The 16,454-nt window shown below is 42.1% G+C and overlaps 1 protein-coding gene across 4 annotated transcripts in view; it reads right to left on the reverse strand.

Moving 5' to 3' along the window:
- Positions 1-10,237, reverse strand: part of CAPRIN2 (caprin family member 2) — a 36,492-nt gene extending 26,255 nt beyond the window's left edge. For 3 of the 4 annotated variants that reach the window (XM_014937193.1, XM_014937192.1, XM_014937189.1), the window contains exons 1-5: positions 10,225-10,237; positions 8,747-9,009; positions 6,708-6,770; positions 2,979-3,065; positions 168-406 (exon numbers count right to left, since the gene is read on the reverse strand). In XM_014937193.1, coding sequence (XP_014792679.1) covers positions 168-406; positions 2,979-3,065; positions 6,708-6,770; positions 8,747-8,995 — 638 coding nt within the window. In that variant the 5' untranslated portion in view covers positions 8,996-9,009; positions 10,225-10,237. Of the gene's footprint in view, positions 1-167; positions 407-2,978; positions 3,066-6,707; positions 6,771-8,746; positions 9,010-10,063; positions 10,142-10,224 lie in introns of those variants that run through there. The other variant, XM_014937191.1, reaches the window with a different exon arrangement.
- Positions 10,238-16,454: the final 6,217 nt, after the last annotated feature.

Below are 16,454 nucleotides of genomic sequence, written 5' to 3' on the forward strand. Positions count from 1 at the left end.
GGTAAATCTGCTACATTCTTACTCTCAGACTAAAGCAAGTGTACCGAGCAGAATTTTAATTAGTGTCCCAAAACATAATATTTCAAGACATGGCAGTGTCAAACAGAGGACATTTACTGTAATGAATGAAGCATACCAATTAGAAAAAAAAAAAATCTTGAACTTACCTCAAGTTCTCATTTCTTTCCGGACATGTCAGTTTTGCAAATCTTATGAGGTAGTCTAGTTCTTTAGAAGGCAAGTATATCGCACCATTCACACCACTTTTGAAGTCTTTTTGAACATGCTCTTGAGTGAAGTTCTGCAGCACATACTGGACTTGAAGTATTGTACGCAGTTTTTTCTTCTCTGCTTCAAGCTTCAACAGACTCTCTCTTCGCTGTGCCTTCTTCTGTGCTTTCAGCAGCTATTTCAATACATGAATTCAACAGTTAATCACAACAGTTTAGTAACAGAATTCTAGGATAAATCCCATTGAGTTCTAGTATTCATCATCACACATTGATCAAAATAACTATTAGTTTTTGTTAGATAATGGAAGTTCTTAATTCTCTCTTCAGATACCCAAGATCTTTCAAGCTTCTCTTCTAAAACAGCTCCTTATTTATCTACTAATTCTCTACACATCTAGCTTTTAGTTCAAGTAGATACTGGTAGCTTTACTTGTGGTATACTTTGATCCTGATTTTTGACTGCTAGTTACTTAAATGGCAGCTTTCACAACTGAATACAAGGAATTGATGAAATTGATACCAATACAGAAACGATAAAGGTCAGATAGGTTTGAATTTAATCACATGAAGTTGGGACAACTTCTGCATTACTAAGTTTTTCCTAGTGAGACAACTGCCTCATCACTTTTGAGTACTCCAATTTAAATGATATAGCAGAATCCTACAGTTACTTTTATTTCTGTTGGCAGACAACAGCAGAATTCTATAGTTAGTCTTATTTCTGTTGGCAGAAGACTAAAGCACTCATTAAATAAGCAACAACACAAGTCACAGAACATAAACAGCCCACATGCATTTCAGGAGAAATTTCTCAACGTGTACCAATAGAATAATGCAGCAGAAGCTATCCAAGTAACTGCAGAATTTAAAATGCCTCAATATGGGGTATGTTAAGTTTCTTTGCAAGTTCTATGAAAATTTAGCTTTTTTGGAACACACTGTAAAGAATATAAGGATGTTGTTGTCAGAATGCCCCCTAGTGTTCCACTAATGGGTTTTGGTTGTAGAATCCATACTGGTAGCAGTAGAGCCAAGGAAAAAACAAAGTGGGCCAGCCTTTAAATACAGCATAAGTTCAAGAACAAACATGAAGTAGCAGAAGTTAATGCTGGATTACTAAACACACCTATAGAAAGATACCTGGGGTCACAATCCTTTATTTCTGATATTTTATGAGCAGTTACACAGAGGAAAGCAATATGAAGGAATCTAAGTGTTGAAACTCAGCACAGTAGTTTCTATGTTCATACAATGACTGAGGGGACTCAAAGCAGCATCACAAAAGGCTCTTAAATCTCTGCTCACGTAGTGCTTTAAGAGATTACCTGCACTACCTGGAGTTACTATACATACAAGAAAATCCTCCCTAGCAAAATTGTTTGGATCTCAGTCAACATTGAGATGAGCCATTTTACTAGTCCTTTAGCATTTCAGAAGAGGCAGAGAAAGAATTCCAGAGCAGTGACTAATGATGTTTAGCATCCCAAGCATTACCTTGGATCAGATTTTTTTCATAAGGACAGGGTTTGCTTGAGCCAAGAGACAAGCTTCTCCAAAGATAAAACTCTGGCTTACACACAAATAAAGGATGTAGTGCTTTAAACCTTGAATGAAGACCTAAATAAAGCACTACATGTGTGATTTGCCATAATTAAAGACAGTTATAAGTGGCAGACTCCACAAGTTTCAGTAGAGTTCTATGAAACCAAAGTGATTTAACCTCCACACCTTCCCTCACTGGAAACATCAAAACATTCAGTCTGGAAGGAATCTGGGGATGTCATCTAGCTAAACCTCCAGAACAAAGGCTACACTGAATCAAGACCAGATTGCTTAGAGCTTTGTGCAGTCAGGTCTTGAAAAGATCCAAGGAGAGATTCTACTACTTCCCTAGGCAGCCTGCTCCAGTGCTCTATTATCCTCAGAGTGACCATTTTCCTCCTATCTAGTTGGAAACTACTATTTCAATTTATGATCATTTCTTCTCCCACCCCATCTCCGCAAAAAAAAACTGGCTCCATCCTTTCAGCAGTCTCTCTGATATTTGAGGACTGATATGATATCTTCTGCCAAGCCTTCACTTAACCAGGCCCAACAAGCCCAGTTTTTCCAGGCTTTCCTCACAGCTCTCATGCACCAGCCATGCACAGGCCCACCACTGGACTCACTGAAGTTTACCTAGAGCCTTTGTGTACCAAGTGACCAGAACTAGACACCACTGGTTAAGGAGAACTGATTATTTGGTACTTGCTAATCTACTGGTCTGGCCAGCCTAAGTTTAGCCTTCACTGCTCCAGGGATGCACTTAATTTACTTTGCCTGTTGTCCACAAGGACCTGCATGCCCTTTCCAGTAGAGCTGCTCTGCTACCAGTCTGTGCCTACACAGGGGACAAGCCCACCTCAAGCACAAGCTACCAGCAAGATTTTTAATGGTTTCAAGCCTAAGTAAACTGGAGTCATCTCAAACACAGCTGAGTTTCAATGATTCAATTTACTTAAGCACAAGTTCTTACAGGGATACACAGTGAATAACTACATTGTGGAGGTCAATGGTACACAAGATTGTCAACATTTACTCTGCCCTACTCACTACTCAGACAGTTTAAGCATATTGTTCCCCCACGTTTCAAGACAGAAACTTCATAGTATTCTGTGTATTGGCATGTAGGTGTAGCCATTAGAAGAGTAGCACAAACTTTGCAGTTACCTTCTGACAATATAGGGAAGAGCATTTTATACTTACGTCTTGGCTAAGTCCTGAAAAAGTCTTCTGAAGCTCCTTGGCAAATTCCAAGTTATGTACCACTTCATCATATTTCTCTACTGCCTCCTACAAAAGGATAGATAAAAACATATTTTTCATGCTTAAGACTACTGGTTGCTTCTTAATCCCCTTGTACTTAAATTCTCATTGAAAACTATTCATTTAATACATACTTCCCTGAAACTAACTTCTTTAAAGGTACTATGTAACTGGTACTTTAAATCTAGTTGTGAATATCATTGATCCATGACTGTCTGAGATGCAGTACAAAGCCAGCTTATACCACTACAAGTTTGGCTGCATTAGACTTTCCAGACAACACCTTGTGCAATACTTGGTATACTAGCGTTGAAGCAGGAAATTCCGGATACCAGTTATTTAATTTTCCTTTTGTTCCCATAAGTCTCAGCAATGAGGTAAACGGCTACTTAAAATCAGATACTAGTATAAAAGCCTGGAAGGAATACAGGAGACAGACAAGTTCAGCACAGATCTTCTACCCTGATGCTTAGCTGTATGCCTTTACAGATAATTAGTACAAACTTTAGAAAGAATACAACACAGAACACAAGTCATACGTTCAGGAAAAAGTCTTCCAAATTTAGTTTCCAGAAATAAAGCAGTGTTCCTGTCTTCAGTAATGATTTTAAGCAATATTTTACTAGCCAGTCTGCAAAAAGACTAGATTATTAATTGCATTTTGATACACACTACTTTATGAGTTTCTCCACTGAGGAGACAGTTCATTTTTATAAGTCTCCTTGACAGCTCTGAAGATTGCAAAATGCTGCAGTTCAGACATGCAGTCTGTATCCTCATAATTTGTTACTTCCCAAGCATGCCTTATGGTAAGTTTAAATTTCCATTGTTCACAGTTTGGTTTATGCTCATGACATAGTATCAGAAGTTTTTCTAGAATGGACCTGTCAGTCTAATATAAAGCTCTTTCAAAGTAGTGTTAGTGTTGGTAAGTGTTACATCAGTGCAGCAACAAAAGCCTAATCTACCATCCCAATAAGATCTGGGACATGTGCAAATTCCATATGTGTGCCTAAGCAACTGGAAAAAAGTTACACATTCATTTGTTCTGTCAGTTTGACTGTTCAGTTACTTGTACTCCCTTATTTGTAGTATACTAGACATTACTAGGCCTAAATGCTGATCAGCACAACAAAAGTGGATGAGTTATTGCAAAGTGCTCACCCAGTAGCTTAAGTTGTCCTCAAACAACTTATTAAGCAACTTTTAAGAACTAATTAGCAAGTTCACTTAGCACTTGGAGAATGACTCCTAAGGCCCTAATGCCTACACACTTGACACTTGAGGAAGACTCACAATTTAACACCAACAACTTACTAGACAGATTGCAGTAATTGTGCTTTTAACCACACAAATCCCAGAGTAAGACTCCCTACCTGAAAATATCAGGACCATTTACCCCTGCTTTAATGAAAAGCTGCAACTCAGCCTGCAGGAAAGCAATAGCTTTTGTCACACCTGCTATTAGCATTCATTAGAGCATGTTGGAAGAACGGTACTGAGGAAAGGCTGTGCAGCTTGCTCTCTGCCAGCAAGAGCATTTAACTTGCTGGAAGCTCTGAATTTTGGAAACAAGCATTTCCTAAAGTAAGGCTAACACGCACAGTAGCTCTGGCAGGCATGCACCATATGTAATTACAGTTTAATCCAAATTGCTTGCAAAACAAGTTGAGCACCAGATGTGCACTTCTTCCTCTGTATGAGAAACAATGAAAAATATAGATGACATCAACTCACAGCTCCACTGTACTATATAGGCAGTTAGGTTTCTTTAGGCAAGTGTCCAAATTAAGCTCAGCTCTAGCTTCAATCTACCAGGCCCCAGTATTTATACATGCATTGGGAATTTGCATCTGAAAGGCAGAGATGCAGTACTCCTGTATCTCAGCCACCAAAACTGAGGTCTCAATTTGATTATTAGTTAAATACTAATTTGATACATGCTTCTACAATAGTCAACTAGTTAGTTGACAACTATAGTTAATAGTGGTTTGACTACCACTTGTAAGTTCACTAACAAGACTGAACCCAAAAAGCCTGAAATACCCAAGGAACAAGATAAAAATATTAATACTTAAAAAGTTAGGCTCAGGTGGGAATACTGAAAGCCAGTAACCAAATTAATTGGCATTTTCTGAAGTCATTGCTGCTGGATGCATTTGCAAGAGAAACATCTACATAATCATTCACCTCTAGTTCCCCACATCCTAATTTCACTTTCACCTAACACCTTTTCACAGTCCAGGGTGTACATGGAAGAAATAGTAAAATTTTGATTAGTCTTGAACATGTTTTAAAGTTACTTTTGACTCACAATACTGTACAATAGTCCCACTGTTAGTGACAGAAGAAAACAGATTATATTTAACACCTATGAACTAAACACAAAAGGCTGTTGCCCACCTGATTCCAGATTGAGGTTAGAGGAACTAAAAAGTCATCATCCTACTTCAAACTAGATTTAATTTTATTTCTGCACTTGAGATGGCGAGAGTACAGATTTTGAAGCCAAGTGCTAAATGATCGTTCAATTCCAATAGGTCTACTCTACTTCTAAGTAGCAAGTTATTTCCCCTCTTACCCTATTTATACCTAGTTCTCATTTACAAATGATTCTGATTAAGGAAATAGTATTTGTGTTCTCATATGGCTGCACTGTGATAAAGTTAACAGTCAAGAAGTATTTTTCCAACTGATTCATTAGCAGGATCAGCACTGCCACTGAAGTGTTGGTGTCCTTTACCACACAACTGTTCTTTACCATGTGTGAAGTACATTTTAAAAATTCGACTCCTAAATGACTAGAGCAGTAAACCCTTTGGATTATGTGACACTGATACTCAGACATGCTTAAAAAGCAATCGCTTTCACGTTATAGAAACTTGGTTTCAGTTCTAGAATCCATTCTAGTCCAAGACAGAACCACTGTTTTAATATCAGGGAAATTTAAGCTAGCTCCACAAAGTAGATCCCATTTGTTGAGTAGTGATCTTGCAGCCTGGCATTCCAACTTTTGTACTTAGGTACAAAACGGGTATTTTTTTAACAACATTTGAGAGTGCTGGCAACTCCCAGACATCTCATGGCAGCACTACAATGACAGGGGAGTATTCTTAGCAAAGTCAGTAACTTACAGCTAGATTCCTGTAAGAAGGAAGAGTTTGCATCCCATACAAGTTAAACCAATGTCTTCCTTTGTACCAACATGGACCATTTGTCAGTTATACTTTAACAACTATTTGTAGCCAACAGCCCTGTGCAGCCAACAGGCAATTTCAAGTAACACCTGCTAATGAAGAAGTCATGACAATGAATTAGCTACCCCAGAAATCTTGAGGTTTGGGTTCTCGCACTGCAATGCTATATAAATAAGCTGCACATGGACACCTCATCAAGAAACAGAAGTGCAGGAGCACTGAAGCTGAAAGTTCAAATTTGGATAAGATGATAAACAATAATGGACAAGGACCTTCTATTACTTCAGTACACAACATGAAGGTTAAAGCTTGCGGCCTCACCATTCAGCTCAGTTACCTATAATTTGTCCATTTGGTTTTGTGAAAAATACCACTGGAAGCCTACAGGCATTACTTCTGTAAAACTCCTTTAGCAACCTATCCCTTCTGACATATTTGAAGGTTTTGAGGCCACTGCATAAAGCAAACTTACCAACTGGTCTTGATTGAGGGCTTCTCCCTTCTTCAGGCGATCTTTGTAGTCTTCTAGTTTCAGCTGTAGGAAAATCCAAAGTAAAGTTTTTACATTGATTTCTGTCTGTTGTGGCTTACGAGGTATGAGTGAAATTACATATTCTTTCCATGTTCTAAGTCATCTGCATACTGCAACAGAATAGGAATTTTACTACTACTACTCATTTCAGCAGAAAGGAACATGGAAAGTTTTGCTACATCTTTGATTTGGCAACCTCCACAACTGTCTACTTCCTTTTCCTACCTTTGATCTTTCATCTCTTACTTGCTAACTTAGTTTCATTTAAAAAATACTAATGCATTGACCCTAAATCTTTAAGGGGCTCCAAACACATCCAGCATCCTTACTTTAAATCAGGCTTTTCTAGCTTTTCCAGGCCAACACTGGCATTTAGTTATCCTTGAATAATCTTACTTAATTTTCCAGAGCATGTCTTTCAAAATCTGGCTTCAGTTATGTCCTCAGGATTTTGTAGCACTGTTTTCTAAGAAAGTGGACTAATATCTTTAAGGAAGAAATAAAATTTATTTCTAATATACCAAAGCCATCTTTAAAAGCTGATGCAAGCTATACAAAACTGAACTACTGCATATTACAAGCTTCTTTATACACACAGGGAAAAGAAAGGGGAGTTCACTGCCATGAAGTGGAATACTATTTCATCTGTATACCTACCCACAAGGGTTTACTGACACAGCACTTACAGGAACCTAGGACTAAGGAATACTTTCTACTCATTCTATTAAGTCACACTGTCATTGGCTGACAAGGCCATATTGTCATTCATGTGACAAATCAAAGATACTTGAGAAATTTGCAACAATAAGCTTCCTTGGATAGAATTAGAACAACATAAAGTTGGTTAATCACACAAGGAAACCATGCTTATCTGACAGTATTCAAAATTACAGCAGGATGCATGACATGAGACAGCAGTAATGCTGCATCTCCTGCAGGTGGATGAAGTCCCCTAGCCACATGGTCAGAAGTCCAATCTACTCCCTTTTCTTACCCTAAGACATAACACAACCCTTTTCATTTAGAGAAACACAACATATTCACATGTTTGCTTTACTTGCAATCCTGAGCCAGCACCAAAAGCAGCAGCATGATTATTTATCTTGCAGAAAATAACATTTTCCCAATTAAAAATCATACACATAGCCTTCAGTCACCTGCCAACCAACTGAAAAGTCTTAGAATGCAAAAGCCTGGCCAGCCATAGCCATAATCTTTTAGGTGTACCATTATCTCACTTATTCTTAAGACTATTCTCCCTCCCCTCACCCCAGAAAAGCACAGTTCAAAGCAAGAGAGCAGGCTTCAGAGGCCTTCTGTTTAAAAGCTTTCTAGTGAATAACATTTTTCTATATTTTAAATATAGAAGTCAAAGACATTTGCAGAGTGAAGAGCAATACATATTTAATACAATTTGACTTTTACATGAGTCAGAGGAAACACTGTTCCTAATTTCCATTTTTACACACATCTCTACATCCTAATATTAGATGCATGTAATCAATAGAAGAAAAATGAAGATTTCTGCAAGACTACAAACCATCACCGAATGAGTTTCAAGTTAGTACTGAACTGATTCAGTCTATTAGAAAAGCATCCCCAGTTTTGATCAACATTCAATTACTTTTGCTAACTATTGGGCATGCACTGTAAAGCCAGCAGCTGAGAACAAGTTTATAGTTAGCTGCTTTCCTGATTCCCTGAAACAATAATGTTATATTCACACAATGTCAAGTGTAGCCCATTTCAGAACAGTAAGAATTAAGGGCACCATACTTTGCTATACAGTGTTATTAATGATAACAAAAAGCCACTAGCAAATCCACATTTAGCTCCTTTCACCAGTTATTTAAAAAAAACTAAATCAATGATTACTCCCTATATACAGACATAGCCTTATTCCAGCTATTATAAAACAGGCACTGAGTTTTACAATTAGCAGCTCAAAATATGTGCCACAGCAAAGAAAAACAAGTTACCTTCTTTTTCTCAATGTTCCTGATCTTGTGTTTGAGACAGATAAGCCCATTATCAATGTAAGTCTCATATGCCTGGGAAGGAGAGGCTGCCGAGTTCAGCGCAGACTGCAGGGAGCTGGAGGGAGGTTGGTGCTCCCCAGACGGGTTCACCTGCTGCTTGGCTGCCTTCATGCTCTTCTCCTCCCCCTCCTCTGACCGGCCTGAAGGTGATGATGGGTGATGGAAAGGGGCTTGGGAAAGCCGCACCATTGAAATGGATGGAGCTGCAAAGAGACTCCTTTTATTTAGCTCTCTCTCTTCCCCCCCCTCCCCACCCTCCCCACCTTTTTCCTTAAAAAAAAGTTACATTTTTTTAATCACACATTCAGAAAACGTAGCCATAAAAATCGAGCCTTGGTCAGAAATCATCACACTCACCCAGTCTTCTCCCTCCCCCTTTCAAAATATCAGTAGCAGGGATTTCAAAGCAAGGCAAACTTTGCATTGTTCAAGTCTCCCCACCCATCCAGACACCAGAAATCCTTTACATCGGCAGAATCAGACGGCACAGGGGATGATTCCAGAAACCCAATATAGTGTCCATCTGAAACTAGGCAGGTTTCCTGCACGCATCACCCACAGGGGGAAAAAAAACTGCAAGCAAGCAATTGCAAATCACGCCGCCTGCCTCTCCTCCGGGCTGCAGCCTGAATGAAGATTCAGAAGTGGCGTGCCCGAAGGGACAGCCCCTCTTCTCCTCAGCCCCCATTAAATCAGCTTTACCCCTTCGTGACCTTTGCAGCAATCCAACAGAGAATTCCATTGAAAAAGCGAAGACAAAAAAAAAACTTAATAAAGCAAGTGGCACGCTCATTTACAACAGCATCATTCTTCACCAGGAATTGGTCTCTGCCCACACCCACCCAAAAAGAGATGTGCTTGAGCCGTGGCAAGACACCAGGCTCTGATGGGAGGGGCCGGGCTTTAACCTTGAGCAGATGAAGAGATGCTCCACCACCCTCAGCCACCGACCCCTGCTCCTGGAAAGCGATGACACCACATTTCTGCCTCCCTGCCCCGCCGGCCAGGCCTGCGCCGCCGCCACCCCAGCGGGCACCAGCCGTCCGCACCGGGGAACCGGGGGGAGGAGGAGGAGGAGGAGGAAGACCCCCGCATTTCCCCGGGACGAGCCCGCTCAGCTCCCGCCGGTACCTCCGCATCCCTCCCCGCCGGTCCCCCCGGCCCGCCGCCCGGGCTCAGCCCCCTCATCACGCCCTTGCTGGGGGACGGCGAGGAGACACCTCCCGGGGGAGGGCACGGCCGCCGCCAGCCCCTCACCCGACGTGGGGGGAGAAGAGGAAAGACAACGAGGGGGAAAAGGGGCTCCTTCCCGCTTGTGCCGCCGTCCCGGGGAATCACCGCCACTACCATCCCTGCCGTCCCTTCTCCCGGCGGCGGTGGCGACCGCCGGGACCCCGCAGCTCCCGCCTCCCGCTCACCTCGGTGCCCGCACACGCTCAGGCCCGCCCCGCCACCCGCCTCCCGCCTCATATAAGGGCGGCGGAAGGGCGGGGCGCGGCGGGGGCGGGGCTGGGGCTGAGGCGTCAAACTGCCGGGCGGGACCCGGCCCTCCTTTGGAACTGGGCGCCAGGGACGGCCTTGGCGGGAGGGGGGCACGGGGCGGGCCCTTCGTAGGGAAGGGGTGTACGGTGTGACAGCACCCCGTGTCTCGCTCCCTCCCTGAGGAAGTCGCGCAGGTCCCCGGTGAAGCCGTGGCCCACCCTTGAGTCGCATGTACCGCCATGGCCTCTTAAACCCCAGTTGGCTCAGGATCCCTGCTGGCAGCCCTGAGGAGAGGGTCTCGCCCCACAACCAGCACAAAGGGATCCCCACCTATTCGCAGCGCAGGGCCCAGTCCCACCCTTTCACCGTGGCGTGGGGTGGAAATGTTGATCTGTGCCTCTTTAAACCTGATCCTCTGGGACACTACAGAGCCTCTTGCAGGATGGTGGGTCAATTTATGTCACAAAAGATGTGTATGTCCTCTATAAATGCAATCCAGTCATGTAAACACTTGAGAGCTAGTAAAAACACTTAAGCCCATTAAATGTAGACAATAAAAAAATCACAAATAAACTTTTTTTAACCTCTAACGGGTTAACTCTAAGCTGGAGCACTGTGTCCAGCTTTGGAGTCCTCAACGCAGGAAGGACATGGACCTGTTGGAATGGATCCAGTGGAGGGCCACGAAGATGATCAGAGGGATGGAGCCACCTCCCCTAATGAAGACAGGCTGAGAGAGCTGGGGTTGTTCAGCCTGGAGAAGAGAAGGCTCCAGGGAGACCTCATAGCAGCCTTCCAATATCTGAAGGGAGCCTACAGGAGAGCTGGAGAGGGACTTTTTGTCAGGAATTGTTGTGACAGGAGAAGGGGTAATGGTTTTGAATTCGAAGAGGGGAGATTTAGATTAGATATCAGGAAGAAATTCTTTACTGTGAGGGTGGTGAAGCACAGGAACAGGTTGCCCAGGGAAGTTGTGGATGCCCCATCCCTGGAAGTTTTTAAGGCCAGGCTGGATGGGGCTTTGATCAGCCTGCTCTAGGGGAGGTGTCCCTGCCCACGGCAGGGGGGTTGGAACTCGATGATCTCTAAGGTCCATTCCAACTCTAGCCATTCTATGATTCTGTGATTCTATGATTCTAACAAAACTTGGAGAGGTTCTTCTCTGGAGAAGTTCTTATCTTCTGCGGAAGAGAAGGTTCTGGGGAGACCTTATAGTGGCCTTCCAATATCTGTAGGGTGCCTACAAGAAAGCTGGAGAGGGGCTTTTTACAAAGGTATGTAGTGATAGGATGAGGGGTAATGGCTTCAAACTGGAAGAGGGCAGATTTAGATTAGATTCAGGAAGAAATTTTTCACTATGAGTGTGGTGAGACACTGGAACAGGTTGCCCAGAGAAGCTGTGGATGCCCCATCCCTGGAAGTGTTCAAGGCCAGGCTGGATGGGGCTTTGAGCAACCTGGTCTAGTGGAGGTGTCCCTGCCCATGGCAGGAGATTGGTAGTCGATGATCTTTAAGGTCCCTTCCAACTCTAATTCTATGATTCTTACAATGCCATCAATTATCGAGGTTGAAAGACTGGAGAAAACAGAGTTTCCGAAGACCAGAGGAGTAAGCTGCAATTATGTTTTCTGTGTTTCTCTTTTCATGGCCATTACCTCAAAAACCAATAAATAATATAGCAAATCCAAAGAAAGTCTGAAAGTTGTGAAAGTTATGAAAATCGAGACATTTTGAAAGAGACAATAATGAATCAGTAAGGAAGGATTGCAAAGAGAGGTTTTACAGAACACAAAAGGAGCTCATGTAGCACACAGGCTGGATGAAAGAACTGGGAGGGAAAGGCTCATACGAAATAAAGATTGCATTTAAAAGTAAAACCAAGCGAATGATAAGTGATTTGAACCGTAAGGAGAATTCAGAGTATCGCAGAATCAGATTCAGCCACATGAAACCACCTGTAGCATCCACAATCTTGCCACTCTTCCTGGTTTAATCACAAATTGCAAAATACTTTATTTTTCATAAAGTCCTAGCTCCTAGAATAAGGTCACTGTGTAAGGCTCGTTTTCATGACTGAAGAGAAATGCTAATGAATAAGATACAGCTTGTGTCCAGGACCAGCAATGCACACTCAAAGTCCTAGTAGATTTCTGGGTTTTGTGTGCTTTTGTTCAGTGCTAGCACTGGTGGACTAGATCCTTGCAAAGTAATTATAAAACGAGTGATCGGTTAATGCATATATTAATAATATGTCATAATTAATGTGCAGGCACCTGGGACTATTCTATAAGTCATAGTCATGCCTGGCAATCTACTTCATAGTGCACTTTTACAATTAGGAAATTGTGTAAAAGAAGAAAAAATCGAAAGGAAGATTCATACAAGCCAGATCCATATTTAAAATCAAAGGATATTTGAACTTAATTTTAAAACAAATACAGAATAACTGTTTGAGACTGATATGTAGTCTATATACATATATAGTATATAGATATGTGTATGTGTGTAGTCTTTAGATTACTTCAAAGAGCGTTATAAGGTCAAGTACACCAAAGTTAGGAAATGCCAGGATTAAGAGCAGCCTAAATTAATTAATTTAGTGCCATTTTGCAGATCCATTGTGAGATCATCTTTTAAGTAGATGGTCATAGCTTATCACAGTCATCGCATCAATCACAGCCACGGAGTCCTAGACTCTCAGTGCTCCTAATGCAGGGCTCCCTGTGCTTTACTCCAGGACCTGAAGAGGGTCGCGCTCCAATGACTAAAATAAAACATGCTGTTCATTTCTTCATGTTTGACTGATTCTGCTTATCCCCTCCACCTGAGGACTGTCCTCATTTTTCCCAGTCCCAGCAGTTTATCCCACTCTCATTTTTCTTGCATTTTCTATTTGCCCTCCTGAACTGGAGGCTTGGTCTTTCTGCCCAGGTCTGTGTGCTGTTCGAGTCGCAGGCTCTTCTGAGAAGCCGTGTCTCCTTTGCATGCGATTTCAATCCTTTGCCCAACCACTTCTAATTTTCCACACCTGACTCTTCATCCAGCCTTCTAAAACCCTTCCTAATCCCAGTGGCATCCAGTATCAGCCTTCAGCTACAATGGGCCAACCCCCAGCTGGCTGTGGTGAAGACTCAGAGACCAGATTCCTGCTTTCATTCCTTGCCATCCTTTTTATTGTTGTATTGTGAAACACCAGAAAGTAAATGGATCTGTAGAATAACATCAGCTGCTTGTTAAGTTTGGGAGAGAAAGACATGCAGTAAATGTGCTGCAAAGATTATACAGTGATGGACTAGAGAAGCCTGCCTCAGTCAGGGAACACCTCTCAGAAAGGAAGGCTGAGGAATTCTGGAACCAGCAACAGGTGAAGAAATTAGATTTCACCAAGAAGAATAAATTAGTCAGAATTGCACCCAATTTATTGGAAGAACCTAGAGGATCTTAGGAAATACATTGCTGCAAGGCTGTGCTGTGCTGCAAAGAGTTTTTTCACGTATCTACCCTGTGGCTAACTGTTGCTGTTCAGAAGTCAAAGCCAAGGACTCCGGTGGAAGGGTGCTTCACTCAGCATCAGGGTGCTTCACCCAGCATCGTGTTACACAAGCTGCTGCACATCACAATGACTTCTAACTTTTGCAAATGCTTCTTAATGATGTACTTCTCCCTTTACACTCCAGCTCCTTGTCTTCTTTGTTTTCTTCATAGGATCCTAGTTTCAGTTTCTTTGTATGGAAACTTTTTCTCCTTCCGTTTTACCTCCATTTTCAATCTTCCCCAGCAAACTGGTTCACATTCCTGTTCTTCTTGTGCAACCGGTGCCAGGTTCCCTTCCCAATTCCCAGCCACTTTTCATCTCCTCCCTCAGTCCTCACCTCTCCAGAATTCTTGATTCTATTGACTCCTTTCCATTCCCCCCATTTCACCTTTTCCACCCCATTTTCTGCAATTTCATCAGACATTTTATTCCTCTCTAATGTTCAAGGGAAAAAGGAAAGGAAGCCATGAACGTAAGCAGAAATAGTTACTGTGCCTGGGAGCAGCCGTTCAAGCTTAGTCAAATTTCACCTATGCAGCCCCAGGCCAAACAGAGTATGTTTAATTAAAGCCCACGTTAACACTTATAAGATCTGCAAAGGAACAGAGTTATGCTCCCTGGCAGAAGCATCTTTGGAGAATGTACAAGTTTGGCTGAAAGAGCTCTCTGTGGAGTATGTGCCGACTGCCTGCATATAAGTGTATTGCACAAAAGTCACTCCTTGACAGCAAAGTTGAAATTCTTGTTCCCAGGCTGGGGGTTTTTGAAATTTCCATGAAAGTGGGGAAAGGATCCCGTGAACTGCTTGGGTTTTTCAGTCGCATTCTTGAAAATGGCTAACCCAGTGGGTCTCAACTCAGTTTGAAGCAGACACATAGAATGGAAGATTCCATCTGGAACTGAAAAAACTGTTAAACCAAAAACAAATTGAAAAAAATGGAAAGAGCTGGGCAACCTTAGTAATAAGAGGGGCCAGCTGAGATGGAGAAAGATGTTGTGGTCCAACAGCGCAAGCAGCAGCACCTGCTTCTGTTGGCTTCTCTGTCCTCACTCAGGATCTCATCAAGTCTCAGCTGCAAAAGGAGAAACATTGCAGAGCAGGCATTCATATGGGACTTCTTTTGTGTGTGTGCATGAGTGAAAATTGCAAAAGAAATCCACTAATTTCCAAGGGTGAGATTTAAGGGAACAGTTGCCCATAAATGCAACAGGAACCAGCACGTGAAAAGTGGATTTGTTATTTGTGTCAGAAGCATTTCTTTCATTGACCCTTCAAAAAATGGTTGCCTACTCAAAGTCTTGAAATTGCAGCTCACACCTGTGCTTGTTGGGGTTTTTGGCAGCTAAACTCTCTCCAGAGTTTATGTGCAGAGAACATGCAGCTTTGGACGGGCACTGCACTCTGTGGTGAGGACTGCCCTCATTTTCAGGACCAGAGACCTACTTTGTTGTCTGTGTTTCTGCTACTGAGGACATGGGCAATAAGATGCTTAACTCAGATGCAGAGGAGATGAAAGGAAGATAATATATGGAATGGAAGACTAGTCTAAGTGATAGACTACTGGGGAAACCTTGGAAAGTTGATGTTAAAATATTAGCAAGCTTGTAAAGTTAGGCACTGAGAAGTTAGAAAATAGAAGTAAATTTTCCTGTAAAACTAACATTAATTCAGTTCATTTTCTGTCTGTCTGTTGGCATTTGTTAAATTAATAAATTAACACATTTAGAGTGTTATTTTATCCATGAAACTCCTCCCTTCCCCCTCTTTTGCTCTATGCCTGGCTTGAATGTGGCCTTAAAACAAAACTGAATTGTGCATTAAAACAGGTGATGAGTCCAGGACTCATACCTGATTTTTGCAGGATTTAAAAGACTTAACAGTGAATGAGCAAAATAACTGCAGGAAAATATGCTTTTATGGATAATGCAAGCAAACATTGCCTTTTAAGCTGAATTTATCCCTAACTCTCCTACAAACTTCTGAAGAACTTTACATGGCTATGATCTTCATATCCAGGATCTGGTTGTAGATACAGTGCATTCACAGCTGCAAGTAACATAAATGGGGGGATACTTTGAGCATAATATAGTCCTTTGCAAAGTATGCTGGAGAATGAGGCACTAAATGTCTCAAATTATGCACTCAAAGTTAGCAGCATCTATGACAATTTCTTGATGTCTTAACTTTTGCCTGTATAAAGGGGGATAATCCAACGTCCACCATTCACAGGAATGCTGACAAAAGGCTTCCCAGTATATTTCCCCATTCAAAACCAACTCTTTCTCCAACACAGACCTTTATTATTTAGTTTTGGTAGTCTGTGGAAAAAATGTTTTCTTTGCCTAAATGTAAAGGAGAGTTCTGTGATGGGAAGAGTTTATTACGAATGGGAATGGTAGAACTGTGCATGCTCACCATTCTGCACAGGGGTTAGCTACCTGATACTCTGAGCTACACGTGCTGCCTTCATCTGCTCCTCCGGCAGAGCCCAGATGGTCCAGTGCTTCTTTGCTTCCCAAGAAGTAGCTAGAAATTGCTCAGTGACCCTGTCCTTCTACCACAGCCCTGAAGAGCCTTTCAATGCTGCTGGTCTCCATTAACATATTCTATGATGTTGTATTTCTCTGTTA

This window comes from Calidris pugnax, unplaced genomic scaffold (assembly GCF_001431845.1).
Source record: "Calidris pugnax isolate Ruff unplaced genomic scaffold, ASM143184v1 scaffold1, whole genome shotgun sequence".
In the NCBI taxonomy this organism is placed as follows: Eukaryota; Metazoa; Chordata; class Aves; order Charadriiformes; family Scolopacidae; genus Calidris; species Calidris pugnax.